The following is a 13,429-nucleotide window of genomic DNA, read 5'->3' as shown; positions in this document are numbered from 1 at the left end:
AGAGCAGAACAGACAGTTCAGTACAATCCTTAAGTCAAAGAGGCCTATTTGGGGGTAGCACGTGCTGTTCTTCAACTGCTTCTCTCAGAAGCTAAAAGACTTTTCAAAAGATAGGCATCTATGGGACAAAAAAGGATACTGGCTGTCTTTCTGGTGCTTTCTCTGTGATTCATTTACTCATCATTTTCTTGTTGCTGTTTACACTAGGGAATAAGGATGAAGTACAAGAGAATAGAATGAGAAAACATACAAATCTTAAAATGTGTGTTTTAAATACAAGTCATTAGCACATTGAAGTCTTCATATTCTGAAATTTTGTTTGTTCTTTGAAATTTTTAAACGTAGTAATAACTTAGAGGTGAAATTTAATATAAATGGGAAGAGTTAGAAGAGGGTATCAGATTCCCTCTCAACATTTAATTAATTTATAATTTGTTTTCAATTTCAACCACATCAAGGAGCTAAACTAAACGAATCATCATCTCTAACTATGCAGAAAACTTTGATTGATACCATCCACTTATTCTGTCACTCAGTGGTAACCACCCCTGACAGTTTTTAAGAGAAAGAGAGAAAGGGGAGAGGTTGGAGGAGATCAGTAATCAACTGCCCTTTATATATTTAAATGAAAAGAAAAGTCTGCTGTTTATTACAGCATAGCAAATAACATAGTAACATAGCAAATGGAGCTGAATTCACTTTGGGGAGTTGCAGAAACGATCTTGCTTTGGTGACTATTTTGTAAAGGAGCTTGGCTCCTATTCAGCTTGGTTTTGCAGTGAGAATTGAGGCGAGAAGAGATAAGCCAGCAATTCCACCGTTTCCCAGCAGAGGTAGCTGTTTTGTGCAGGTCCCTGTTTCTCAATATGGCACTCACATGTTTTCCATTGGGTCCTATCACATATCAAGTTAAATGCTACCTGTGTCTCTATCAGCTACGGCACCCCTGCCTCTCTTTCGCTGCTGAGCTCAGCCACAGGCCTTCTAAAGTTTCACAGATTTAGCCCACACTTCTGTAACACTTTTGCATCCATCCTAAGAACTGCTGGTTTTAGCACCTTCCTGAAATGGCAGCCCACTCCAGTGTTCTTGCCTGGAGAATCCCAGGGATGGCGGAGCCTGGTGGGCTGCCATCTGTGGGGTCGCACAGAGTCGGACACGACTGGAGCGACTGAGCAGCAGCAGCAGAGTTCACCCACAGGTTCAGATCTGCATGTCTTTTCTACCCAAACTATTTCAAAATGTCTTTGTGAGATGCAGTCATCTCATGTATTTTTAAATGTCTCTATGATAATGTAATAGGTGACACTTGTGTTTAATAAATGCCAAGCACCATTCTTAAGACTGTGCTTATTAACTAACTTAGTGCTCATCATGATTCTATAGTATAGATATCAATATTATCATTACCTAATTTTGCAGATACAGGAAAATTAAATACACTTTCCTAAGCTTATGCAGCCGGTATGGAGCAGGCCTGGGATATGAATCTATATCTGGCTAATGAATGAGTCTGGCTATAGAATATTAGCTCTCAGCTCCTGAATATCCTGACCACAATACACTCCATCCCTTAGTACACTGTGAGGTACTCCAGAAAAGCGCTGATAGTAAGAATTAGTTGTGTTTGCAGCTGCTTTAGAAGTTCAGGGGTGGCATGGTCTAGTCTAGCAAGGGAATCATGAACTTAAGAGTCAGATTACTGCAGCTTTGTGACCTTTTGACAAGTTATTTTGATTTGTTTGGGTTTTAGTCTCCTCATCTGTAACATAAAGAAAAAAGTATTAGTACCTCTTTTTAAGGTTTTTGTGGGAGTTAAATGAGATAAGAGATATGAAATACCAGTGAGTTTCCCTTTTCCTTTCCATGTGAATTACCTCATTTGTCCCCTTGGCAGTTCTGTGATGGAGGCACTGGAGGTATTATATCCATTATACAAATGAGAATATAAATCCATAAAGGTGTGGTTTAATGTATTTCATTGCTTTGAAATAATTCTTGACCATGATCTCTTCAGGTATTTCTTCTGCTGTATTTTCTCTCTTCTCCTTATGTGATTCCAGTCAGCTGTCTTATATCATCCCACAGCTCTTGTGGGCTTCATTCTTTCTTTCCATTCTTTTTTCCTTTGTGTTTCACTTTGGATCGTTCATACCAGTGCATCTTTCTTTCAGTTCACTGATTCTCCCCGCAGCTGTGTAATTTACTGGTAAGTCCGTCAAAGGAATGCTTCATTTCTTTTTAATTTTATTTTTATTTTATATTGGAGTGTAGTTGATTTATAATATTGTGTTAGTTTCAGGTATACAGCAAAGTGATTCAGATTTACATATATCCATTCTTTCTTAGATTCTTTTCCCATATTGGTTATTACAGAATATTGAGCAGAGTTCCCTGTGCTATGCAGTAGGTTCTTCTTTATTCTCTATTTTATATATAGTAGTGTGTATATGTTAATCCCAAATTCCTAATTCATCCCATCCTCCACCTTTCCCTTTTAATAACTTCAAGTTTTTTTTGAAGTCTGTGAGCCTGTTTTCAGTTTTAAACAAGTTTGTTTGTATCATTTTTTAGATTTCACATATAAATGACAATCATGTGGTATTTGTCTTTCTCTGCCTGACTTACTTCACTTAGTATGATAATCTCTTAGTATGATAATCTTCACTTAGTATGATAACCATCCATGTTGCTAGAAATGGCATTGTTTTATTTTTTATGGCTGAGTAGTATTCCATTGTATATATGTACCACATCTTTTTTTAGATTATTTTATTTTAATTGGAGGTTAATTACAATGTTGTGGTTTTCACCACACATTGACATGCAGCAGCCACAGGTGCACATGTGTCCCCCCATCCTGAACCCCCTCCCACCTCCCTCCCCACCCCATCCCTCTGGGTTGTCCCAGAGCACCAGCTCTGAGTGCCCTGCTTCAGGCATTGAACTTGCCCTGGTCATCTATTTTACATATGGTAATGTACATGTTTCAGTGCTCTTCTCTCGTATCATCCCACCCTCGCCTTCTCCCACATAGTCCAAAAGTCTGTTCCTTACATCTTTGTCTCTTTTGCTGTCTTGCATATAGGGTCATCATTACTGTCTTTCTAAATTCCGTATATATGAGTTTATATACCTTATTGGTATTCCACTGTATATATGGACCACACCTTCTTTATCCATTCATCTGTCGGTGGACCCTCAGGTTGGGAATGCTTCATTTTTGATAGTGTGGTCGTCTTCTTGAGTGTTTCCATTTGACAGAAACTCCTTAACTTCTGATGCATGTTGTTCATCTGTTCTGCTGGATAGAATGTAGACGCTCTGCAGACACTGAGGGAAATATCCATACCTGGAAACGGGCATGCTTCTTCTTCCATCAGGCTGTAGATGTGGACAGACAAACCAGTTGAGTCCAGAGTTGATCCAGATTTCATTTTGTCTGCACCACAGGCTTCACCTCCCACTAGAGGGGACCGCATCGCCTTATGCTGAAGTGGGGCCAGCAAGTCAGAGATTTTCCTTGGTTGGTGTGCTCTGCACTCAGCTCTCCCTGCACACTTGTAGCACAGAATTCAACTCTGACCAAGCTCCTGTGCCACCTCAGGAGTTGACCACAGCTGCTTCTTACACTAGGCTAGGTTCATGTGGGGATGAGGGGTCTTTCATTCTGGGTCTGCTTCACTCTTAGGTCATGTGTCTAGGCCTCAGGCCTGGGGCTGTCTCAGGATCCATGCCTTTTCTACCATGGCAACTAACCTTGGCCTTGTGTCTGTGGTTGTGATCTAAAGTGGCCTTAGTATTCAGCAGCATGAAGTAGGATTTCAGTTTCCTGGTCAGAGATTGAAGTCAGGCCGCGGCAGTGAGAGTGCTGAATCCTAGTCCCCAGATCATGATGACCAATAGCCAGTGACAAGCCATTGGCCCGTTGTCTTTGTAGAAATGAATTTCCACAAAGAGAAAGTGGTGAACAACTAAGTGGTGGTGGTTTAGTTGCTAAGTTGTGTCTGACCATTTGTGACCCCATGGACTGTAGCCCACCAGGCCCCTCTGTCCATGGGATTTCCCAGGCAATAATATTAGAGTGGGTTGCCATTTCCTTTTCCAAGGGATCTTCCTAACCCAGGGGTCGAACTCGAGTCGCCTGCATTGCAGGCATATTCTTTACCATCTGAGCCACCAGGGAAGCACCTAAATAAGTGTTCATTAGGAGGAAAAAAGAGTACGTGTGAATAGACTCACGGGTGAATTCAGAAAGTGTTGAACCTTTTTTGGTAGTTTGGATCACTGTTCTGGGGCATTTCTTCTGGGGTTCCTCTAGCCAGTCTTCTTGCTTTGCCTGGCTCTGAGTCCATATTTGGTTTAAGTCAGGGTCCTCCCTGTGTGTGTACCCTGTGTGTACATGCCTCTCTTAGCCAAGGTGGGCTCTAGTGAAGAGGACTGTGGGAAGGTTGACATTGCCTACTATGGGGTGGTAGCCCCTCCCTTTTGGCCCCCAAGGAGCCTTTCTGTGCATGTGTAGTTGGGAAGGTTTCCTTGATCTCAAGAATGAGGAATATGTGGTCTCTTATCTTTTATCCAGACAGGACTCAGCTTCTCCTCCCGCCTGCTATTATCTTCATCTTGGAGTGTCTGTCCACAGGGGTCAGACTCCAGCTGCTCCGTGTGGGGCTCCTCTGTCTCCTGCCTCAGTGGTAGATTTGAAGGTTCCTCATACATACAGGCAGCCTGCATCCCAGAAAGCAGGCATATTGTTCACATTTCCTGAGCCACTAGTGAGGTCTCCTAAACAAGCCTTTTTATCTGTCATATCGTTGGACTCTTGATTTGTTGGGATTGCATAATTTTGTGGTTCCCTTGTGTAATGGAAATGCAACACTGGGCCTGGTGCCTAGTAGGACATAAAAAATCTTTATTGGTTAACTGAGGAACCTAAATAGAAACATCCTGTTGACTGTCCAAAGGTCCCACTCTCATTTTGACTTGTTCCTATTTGACAGAAGAGGTCACTGCCTGACTCAGGAGTACAAAAGTATGCGTTTCTTTTAGAAGCTTCACTGGACAGAGTTGAGAAACATAGTCTTTAAGCAAAGCTATTATGATCTCTGACTGAAAATACACACACTCACACACCCCACCTCTGAGGGTCTAGAAAACTGAATTCTGATTCTGCCTCTCATTAGCTGTCTCTTAATATGCAGATTACCCACCAGATCTATTCCTCAGTTTATTTATCAAATGGGATTAATTATATGTATCTTACTTCAATAGATGGTTGTGAAGGTAAAATGAAATTACATAAGTAATTTAGAACACTTTCTAAGTGCTGTAGAAATATAAAGTATTCCTCTAGGAAGGGTCAGAGAGGTGTAGAAAAAAGTGGGAGTTTGAATTTCAAGGCACCCTTTTGACATCTACACATCACCATAAGAGAGAGTCCATGAATATGGAAGAGAGCAAAATTAGAAATAGAGCTCTTCCTCTCACTAAAATTAGCCTACTTGTGATAAAGGTTAATTAAGTCCTTCTCCACCAGGCAAGGACACATTTTTAAAGGGAAATAGCATGTCAGCCCTGACTCGTGCTGGGGAGTGATGAGGTCTTCGGGTCATATCTCACTTTGAGCTCAGTAAGCTCTCCTGTTTCCTATAGACCTAACCTGATGTTCCATTTCCTGTCTCAGGCCTAGAATTCCTCCCCCGTGCTGCTTGATTCACTTATATACTTGTACTCAGACAACAGAGACAAGTTCAGTTCAGTTCAGTCGCTCAGTCATATCCGACTCTTTGTGACCCCATGAATCGCAGCACACCAGGCCTCCCTGTCCATCACCAACGCCCGGAGTTCACTCAGACTCACGTCCATCGAGTCAGTGATGCCATCCAGCCATCTCATCCTCTGCCGTCCCCTTCTCCTCCTGCCCCCAATCCCTCCCAGCATCAGGGTCTTTTCCAATGAGTCAACTCTTCGCATGAGGTGGCCAAAGTACTGGAGTTTCAGCTTTAGCATCATTCCCTCCAAAGAAATCCCAGGGCTGATCTCCTTTAGAATGGACCGGTTGGATCTCCTTGCAGTCCAAGGGACTCTCAAGAGTCTTCTCCAACACCACAGTTCAAAAGCATCAATTCTTCGGCGCTCAGCCTTCTTCACAGTCCAACTCTCACATCCATACATGACCACAGGAAAAACCATAGCCTTGACTAGATGGACCTTTGTTGGCAAAGTAATGTCTCTGCTAGAGACAAGTAAGACCATCAAAAAAGTCATCAGGAAGCTTCTTTCTGCCAACTTCATTCATACCCCAAATCATGTGCACCAAAGAGTGCCAAAGTATACACAAGGCACAACCTATATAGTTTTACTTCCTTTGCCTGGATTCAATCCCTGGATTGGAAAGAGCCCGTGGAGAAGGGAATGGCTACCCATTCCAGTATTCTTGCCTGGAGAATTCCATGGACAGAGGAGCCAGCAGGCTACAGTCCATGGGGTCACAGTCAGATACAACTGAGTGACTAACACTTGTCACCTGTTACGCACCATTGAAACCTTCAACCACAAGCTGACGAGTCTAGAGCACAGGTCAACCAACTACTGCCTACAGGCCAAATCCAGCTTGCCAGCTGTTTTATAAATAAAGTTTTATTGGAACACAGTCACTCCCATTTCTGTGCCTATTGCATGGGGCTGCTTTATCACCCCAAAGGCAACACTGACAAATTGCAGTACAAGTGGTATGACCTGCACAGCCAGAAACATTTGATATCCGGCCCTTTGCAGAAAAAGTGTGTCTACCGCTTGGTCTAGAGCAATATTAGGCCTGTCCACTCCCCGCCAACATTACTAAGCCACATTTGGTTTATTCAGATCTCTTTCTCCTTCTTTGATTTAATGAACTAATTATTATGGAACTGATTTATGCAATAGCACCTAAGAAAAATGAGATAAAGAGTTGTTCAGATGTGAGAATGTATAATGTTATAAAGTATTTAACTAGGAAAGTTCATAGAAAATACAAAAAAAAAAAGTAATAACACTCCATAAGGATGCAGTCAGCCAACCAAATCTAAAATGTAGAAAACTCTACACAATAAACCACCCAGTTTTTCCAGAAAATACCTGGGCATGGAAAATCAAAAGTGGAGTAGGACACTTGTGGAGATTCAAAGAAACTTAAGGTATATTTCAACCTAATGCAACTTGTGGATCTTCTTTTTGTTTAAACAGTCGATGTTTCTGTATTGATCTGTGTCCACACATCTCGCAAGCCCTCTTCTTCTAATATCCAAAGGTTCTTTTGGATTTTCTTTTTACTTTTTGAAAAAAAATTTGGCCACACAGCTTGCAGGATCTTAGTTCCCCAAACAGGGATCCAACCTGCACCCCCTGGAAGCATAGAGTCCTAACCACTGGACTGCCAGGGAAGTCCCAAGATGTGTATCTTCTATTTGAACAACTCTACTGAGATGATTTAAATATAGAAGAGATCTTGGTGTTTTGAAGGGATTATTTGTACTTATGTATAATGATATTGTGATTAGTTGTTCATAAATATCCTTATCTATTCAAGATAATTAAATTATGATATGGTATTTGTGGGTGAAATAATATGATACCTAGGATTTGCTTTCTACTCTCCAACTCCTTCAGTCAGAAAAATATAGTAGAGAATATAAAAGGAATAATATTGGCAAATGTTTGATGATTATTGAGCCAGAGTGTTGAGTACATTAAGCTCACTGTGGCTTTCTCTCAAACTTTGGTCTTTTTGAAAATTTTCACTATGAGATCTTTTTTTCAAAAGCATGAATTGAACCTGAGTCTCCTGCATTGCAGGCAGATTTTTTACCATCTGAGCCTCCAGGGAAGCCCATTAGTTTGAGTCATCTTTTAATTTGGATCCTGGTTTTGCTAGCTGTTTCTAATCTGTAGAATGGACATTGTGATTCAGATTATATGTGATATTGTGAGGATTATGAAAACTCATTGAGACAGTAAAAAGTTTAACACTGCATAATTCATAGGAAATGAATCAATACCTCGTAGCTATTATTTTGTATTTGCTATCACATGACAGGAATGTAAATACTTATGAGCCTAGTTCATTTATCATGTAATTGACTTCTGTGAATTACAGACCTTAAACCCATATTGTTGCCAATCAAGAAGAAGGAGCCAAAAGAGAAAATGTTTTCACTGTGTACACATATTTCCTTGACAGTCTGGAAACAGTCACAGAACCTGTCGATATATGGAGGAAAACTGTGGTACCCAGGGGATCGTGATTGGAATGTCAGATTGTCCTGACAATACATTTGTCCTCAACAGTAGTTTTTTTGTTTGTTTGTTTTAATCAACATAGTCGTTTTCTGTGAAATTGCTAATAAGCGCCTGTGAACACTTTAAGCCCATTGTGCATGGGAAGCCCTGTGACTTTGTAGGACACTGACAGACTTCCCAGTTTGAATTACTCTCCTCTCTCCTTGACAGCTTGCACTCAGATGACCTAGAGCCGGTTCTGAGTAACATGACACCCCTTCCACTGCATCTCAGATGACTAATCCACCATTTAGTCAACCATTCAGTAGCCAGCATGCATCATTCACATTTACAGGAAAACACATGGACTTAAAGGCACAGGATGTTAGAACAAAAACAATAACCATCCCATCAAACAAATGACATAAACTTGGGCCCTACCCCCACTGAGAGTGTCCCTTAAAATTCATCCCTTTGGGGGGGTCTCATTCTGAGTAAAATTACCATCAGACAAAGATGTTGGGAAGCATTCTGTTCACAATGGATATTTAAAAAAAAAAAAAATAAGAGAAATGTGAGATGTTGGAGAAGGCTGGGAAGAAATGTTTTGCTTGAACTCAAAATAATAACACTGTACTTTCTGTTTCTGTTCTTCCACAGAATGACATCACTCCTCTACATGTTGCATCAAAAAGAGGAAATGCCAACATGGTAAAACTATTGCTTGATCGAGGAGCTAAAATTGATGCCAAAACAAGGGTAAGAGTGCAACTTAGGTACTTGCTTATGCTTATTTTCAGGAAGCAGGTCTGCTTCTACTAATACCTTTGTTGCTGGCTCAGCCCTGGCTTTGTTATTTCCTTTGTTGTCGTCTCTTAGAAAATGACTGCTAAGCTGATTCTTCTTATAATGAGATAATGATCCCCATTTATAAAGCTTTAATATACATTTAAATAGTACTGGGATTTAATTATAGAAACTAAGGCTTAGGTCCAGAGTTTTTGTTGAGTTAAATTTTTAAGTATTTAATCACTACTTGATACTGCAGACAGAGCTATTGGGCCAGTTTGATTATAAAACTGACACTTTATTTAAAAACAAATCTGTCTCCCTTTGCACACTGCTGGTGCAGCCACTATGGAAAACAGTATGGAGGTTCCTCCAAAAACTAAAAATAGAACCAGCATATGATCCAGCAGTCTACTTTGGTGTATACACCCCCAAACAATTGAAAGAAGTAATTGAAGCCATGTAATAGTCAAGAGGTGGAAGCAACCCAATATCCATGGATAGAAAATGGTTAAAGAAAATGCGTTATGTACATACAGTGGAATGTTATTCAGCCTTATAAGGAAATCCTGTCAATTCCCCAGTATGAATGAGTCTTGAGAACATTATGCTAAGTGACAGAAACCAGTCACAAAAGTACAACTGTATGTCCCACTTAAGGAGGTACCAACAGTAAACACATGGAAACAGAAATAGAATGGCGCTTGCTGGAGGCTTAGGGACGGGGAAATGGGGAGTTGTTGAGTGTCAGTATTATAAGATAAAGTTTTAGAGATGTTATACAACATGAATATAGCTAATACTACTTAACTGTGCATTTAAAAGTGGTTAGGAGAGTCAATTTTATATTGTGGTTTTTTTAAACCACAATTTAACAAATTTTTTCAACATAGGTCAGTCTAGGCAGGTGTTTTGCCATGTTAATTGTTTGGTGTGAGGCACTGTTGTGGGGAGGGGAAAGAAGTGAGACTTAGAATCAAGTTGGAATCCCAGAAGGTGAGCTTAGCTGGTTGGCTTAGTTTGACGAGGCGATGTAACCTTCTGCATGCAGTTTCTGTATCTGAAAATAAGATTAATGGCTTCCTTGAAGGCTTGTTGCAGTGCTCAAGCTAATGTTTGTAAACTGTATTGGCATAAAGTAGACCAGAAATAAATCCCAGCCGTTGCTAGTAGATGTACACCTCAGAGATATTGCAGCTTTGGTTCCCGACCACTGCGGTGAAGCAGTATTGCAAAAAGACAAGTCACAGGAATTTTTGGACTTCCTAATGTGTATAAACGTTATGTTTATACCATATTATAGTCTATTGTGTAAAAGCATTATGTCTTTAAGAGTGTATATACTTTAAATTAAAAAGTACTTTATTCTAAAAAAAAAAAAATCCTAACTAGTATTGGAGCCTTTAGCAAGTTATAATCTTTTTGCAATAGTAACATAAAAATCACTGGCCAGAGATCATCATAACAAATATAATAAGAAGAAAGTTTGAAATGTTGCAAGAAGCACAAAAATGTGACACAGACACAGAGTGAGGAAATGGTTGGAAAAATGGCCTTGCCTGATGAGGGTAGCCGCCAACCTTCAACTTGTAAAAAAAAAAAAAAGAGAGAGAAAAGCAGTATCTGCAAAGAGCAATAAAGCAATGCACAGTAAAATGAGGTGTGCCCGTATAATTCAGAGCTCCAGTTAACATTTAACTTCTGACCAGGGATTTTCTTTTTCAACATTTCATTTAAGAGTAAAATGTGCTCTTATAAATATCCTCCTCTCTAAGGGTTTTGGAGAGTTATCCCTGTCTTGTAATTGTATCTCCTGCAATCCTGTGGTTCCTCTTTCCAAGAATCCTGATATTTCTAAAACTGGTCCAGTAACCCTGACTTGGTTCCTGTAGTCCTTGATTCAGTACTTTATCTTTCACTGCATGTATTCACTCAAGCAATTAATGATTATTGAATGCCTACTGTGGGCCAGACTTGGCTAAGTCATGGAGAAAGCCCACAAGCCCCCTCCCCTGCCCTCATGAGGCTGATTGATCATTTGTCTGTTGTATACTCTGACTTGAGGGTAGCCCAGCCCTGGGTATTTGACAGGAGACCAGACTTCTTTGTCTTAGTATTGTTGAACCTGAAAGTTTTATGCCTTGTGTGTAGCATAAAAGAAACAAGCTTTCTGGAGAGGAGAATGAAAGAAGATGAGGATTTACCCGCTACAAGACTGTCTGACTAGGGAAGTAAATTGAAGAGAGGTCTTATTGCATTGACCTGACATTATTTGCTAAGAAGCCATCAGCAGTAGGCTAGACCTGTTGCTTTAAGTGGCAGGGGTGTTCTACTGAGTACAGGAGCGGTTGCAAAAAAGAATAAGTTAGATAATCATCACTTAATGCCTCTTGGTTACCTGCAGAGGTAGAGGGTCATTTGTGAATACAGAAATTTTTGTGAAGAGTAAAGAGGGATACTGGAGCTGAGCAGAAGAGAGAAACTTGTGTAGCTATACTTGGCTATCCAGCTGGATTTTAACAAAGTGTGTGGATTAGAAATGCCCATATTTCTCCCTCTCTTGATATAGTCATCAATCACCAGAACAGCAAAATTGCTTATCAGTAATTTTGCATCATTTATCAAACACTTACTTGTTCTATTTGGTACAACAGGAAGAGGACAGGGTATGTAGGAAATTCAGGTCCCATATTGAAGGGGCACGTGGTGTCGTGGGGGAGGCTAGAATGAAACATACAAACGCTTCTGGACAAAAGCATCAGACATGCAGAATACGGGGCATAGGCGAATTCCAAATACACTTAGTTTCTATGCCATTTTGCCTCCTTGTTCTGAAAGCCTGTCTTATTTTAAACAAAATGTAGAGTCCTTTTCACCAGTCACTCAGTTTCAACGTGGAGTTGCTTTTCTCCTGTGTTACGTGAGTGCTGTGTGGATGTGAGGAAAACTTAGAGAAACAGAATGGTCATGCCTCTATTGTCATTCTCCTGTTGTTGTCCTGCTTGGGGTGGACAGGTGGTGTCACTTGAGAACAAACTGAATTCCTGGCAGACTCTATGGAAGAAAACATAGTACATACCCCCGATATGTCAACTATTTTGTGTTCTCCTCAAAGCTTCCCTTCTCTCTTGCTGAAATGACTGAGTAGTGACTCAAAATGTCAGTGAAAAGGAGGGAGCCATAAAATTCAGAAAGCCCTAGGGACAAGCCTGAAAACGGAAAGCAATTTTTTTTATAAATACAAGTTTTAATGATTCAATCCAGTAGCTCTTTAGAAAATAAATATTGTTATCTACCCATCTCCTTCCTGCCAGATACTTCCTACTTGTATAGCTACCTCGTTGCATCAACAGTCTGACCTGCTACACACCAATGCCCTAGATTTAGAGAGTTCACTCAGCACACTCCAAGGGACCCCCTCATTGGCTTGCTGTGTTCCGTGCGTGTGTTGCTAATCTGATAAAGGATTTGGTTCAAAAGCAGACTCTTACTGCCCTTTCAATCAGGAAAGTAAACTTAAATTGTAGTCAGAGTGATTTAGGTTGGGATCTGAGCAAGACCTGGCCAGCTGGAAAAGCAGGATGAGAGTGAATTTTTTTCTACCCTGGTGCCTGATCTCTAGTCTTAAGTGTGACCAGCAAGTGAAATCATGACCCTAGGAAAGTTCATCCTCCTGAGTCTTAGTTTCTATCTCAGTACAGATGGTGAGTTGTTCCGATGACTTCACAGGCTTTCCCCACTGCTGGGGCACCGGATGTTGTGACTTTAAGAATAATTAGCTACAGCGAAAGTCAGGGTGGTGATATATGTTAGGGTGATGTGACCAAGATGGTGACGTATTAGACCCCAGCCCCCACCACCCACAAAGATCAACAATTAGACAATGATACACTATCAAAAAGAGCTCAGGGAGAGCTTAGGAGTCCAACTGCAGCAAGGACTTCCCTGGTGGTCCAGTGGCTAAGACTCCACGCTCTCAAATGCAGGGGGCCCAGGTTTGATCCTGGGTTGGGGAACTAGATTTCGCATGCCACAGTGAAGATCAAAGATCCCGCGTACTGCAGCTAAGACCTGACACAGCCAAATAAATAAATACTTTTTGTTTTTTTTTAAGAAGAAGAAACTTAAGCAGCACAGTGGAACAAAACACTGGAAAATAACTCACAAAAAGCTAGCCTGCAGCATCTGATCCCCTGCTGCCGCTGCTGCTGCTGCTAAGTCGCTTCAGTAGTGTCCGACTCTGTGCAACCCCATAGACGGCAGTCTACCAGGCTCCACTGTCCCTGGGATTCTCCAGGCAAGAACACTGGAGTGGGTTGCCATTTCCTTCTCCAATGCATGAAAGTGAAAAGTGAAAGTGAAGTCGCTCAGTCGTGTCCGACCC

General features: G+C 41.0%; 1 protein-coding gene across 6 annotated transcripts in view; it reads left to right on the top strand.

Moving 5' to 3' along the window:
- ANK3 (ankyrin 3) overlaps nt 1-13,429 on the top strand; it is a 749,200-nt gene that overhangs the window by 536,839 nt on the left and 198,932 nt on the right. For all 6 annotated transcript variants that reach the window (XM_061405045.1, XM_061405049.1, XM_061405044.1 and 3 more), the window contains one exon: nt 8,917-9,015. In XM_061405045.1, the coding sequence (XP_061261029.1) occupies nt 8,917-9,015 (99 nt within the window). The remainder of the gene's footprint in view (nt 1-8,916; nt 9,016-13,429) is intronic.

Source organism: Bos javanicus, chromosome 28 (genome assembly GCF_032452875.1).
Source record: "Bos javanicus breed banteng chromosome 28, ARS-OSU_banteng_1.0, whole genome shotgun sequence".
In the NCBI taxonomy this organism is placed as follows: domain Eukaryota; kingdom Metazoa; phylum Chordata; class Mammalia; order Artiodactyla; family Bovidae; genus Bos; species Bos javanicus.
Note: the sequence above shows the minus strand (reverse complement) of the source record. Positions and strands in the feature narration are given on the sequence as shown.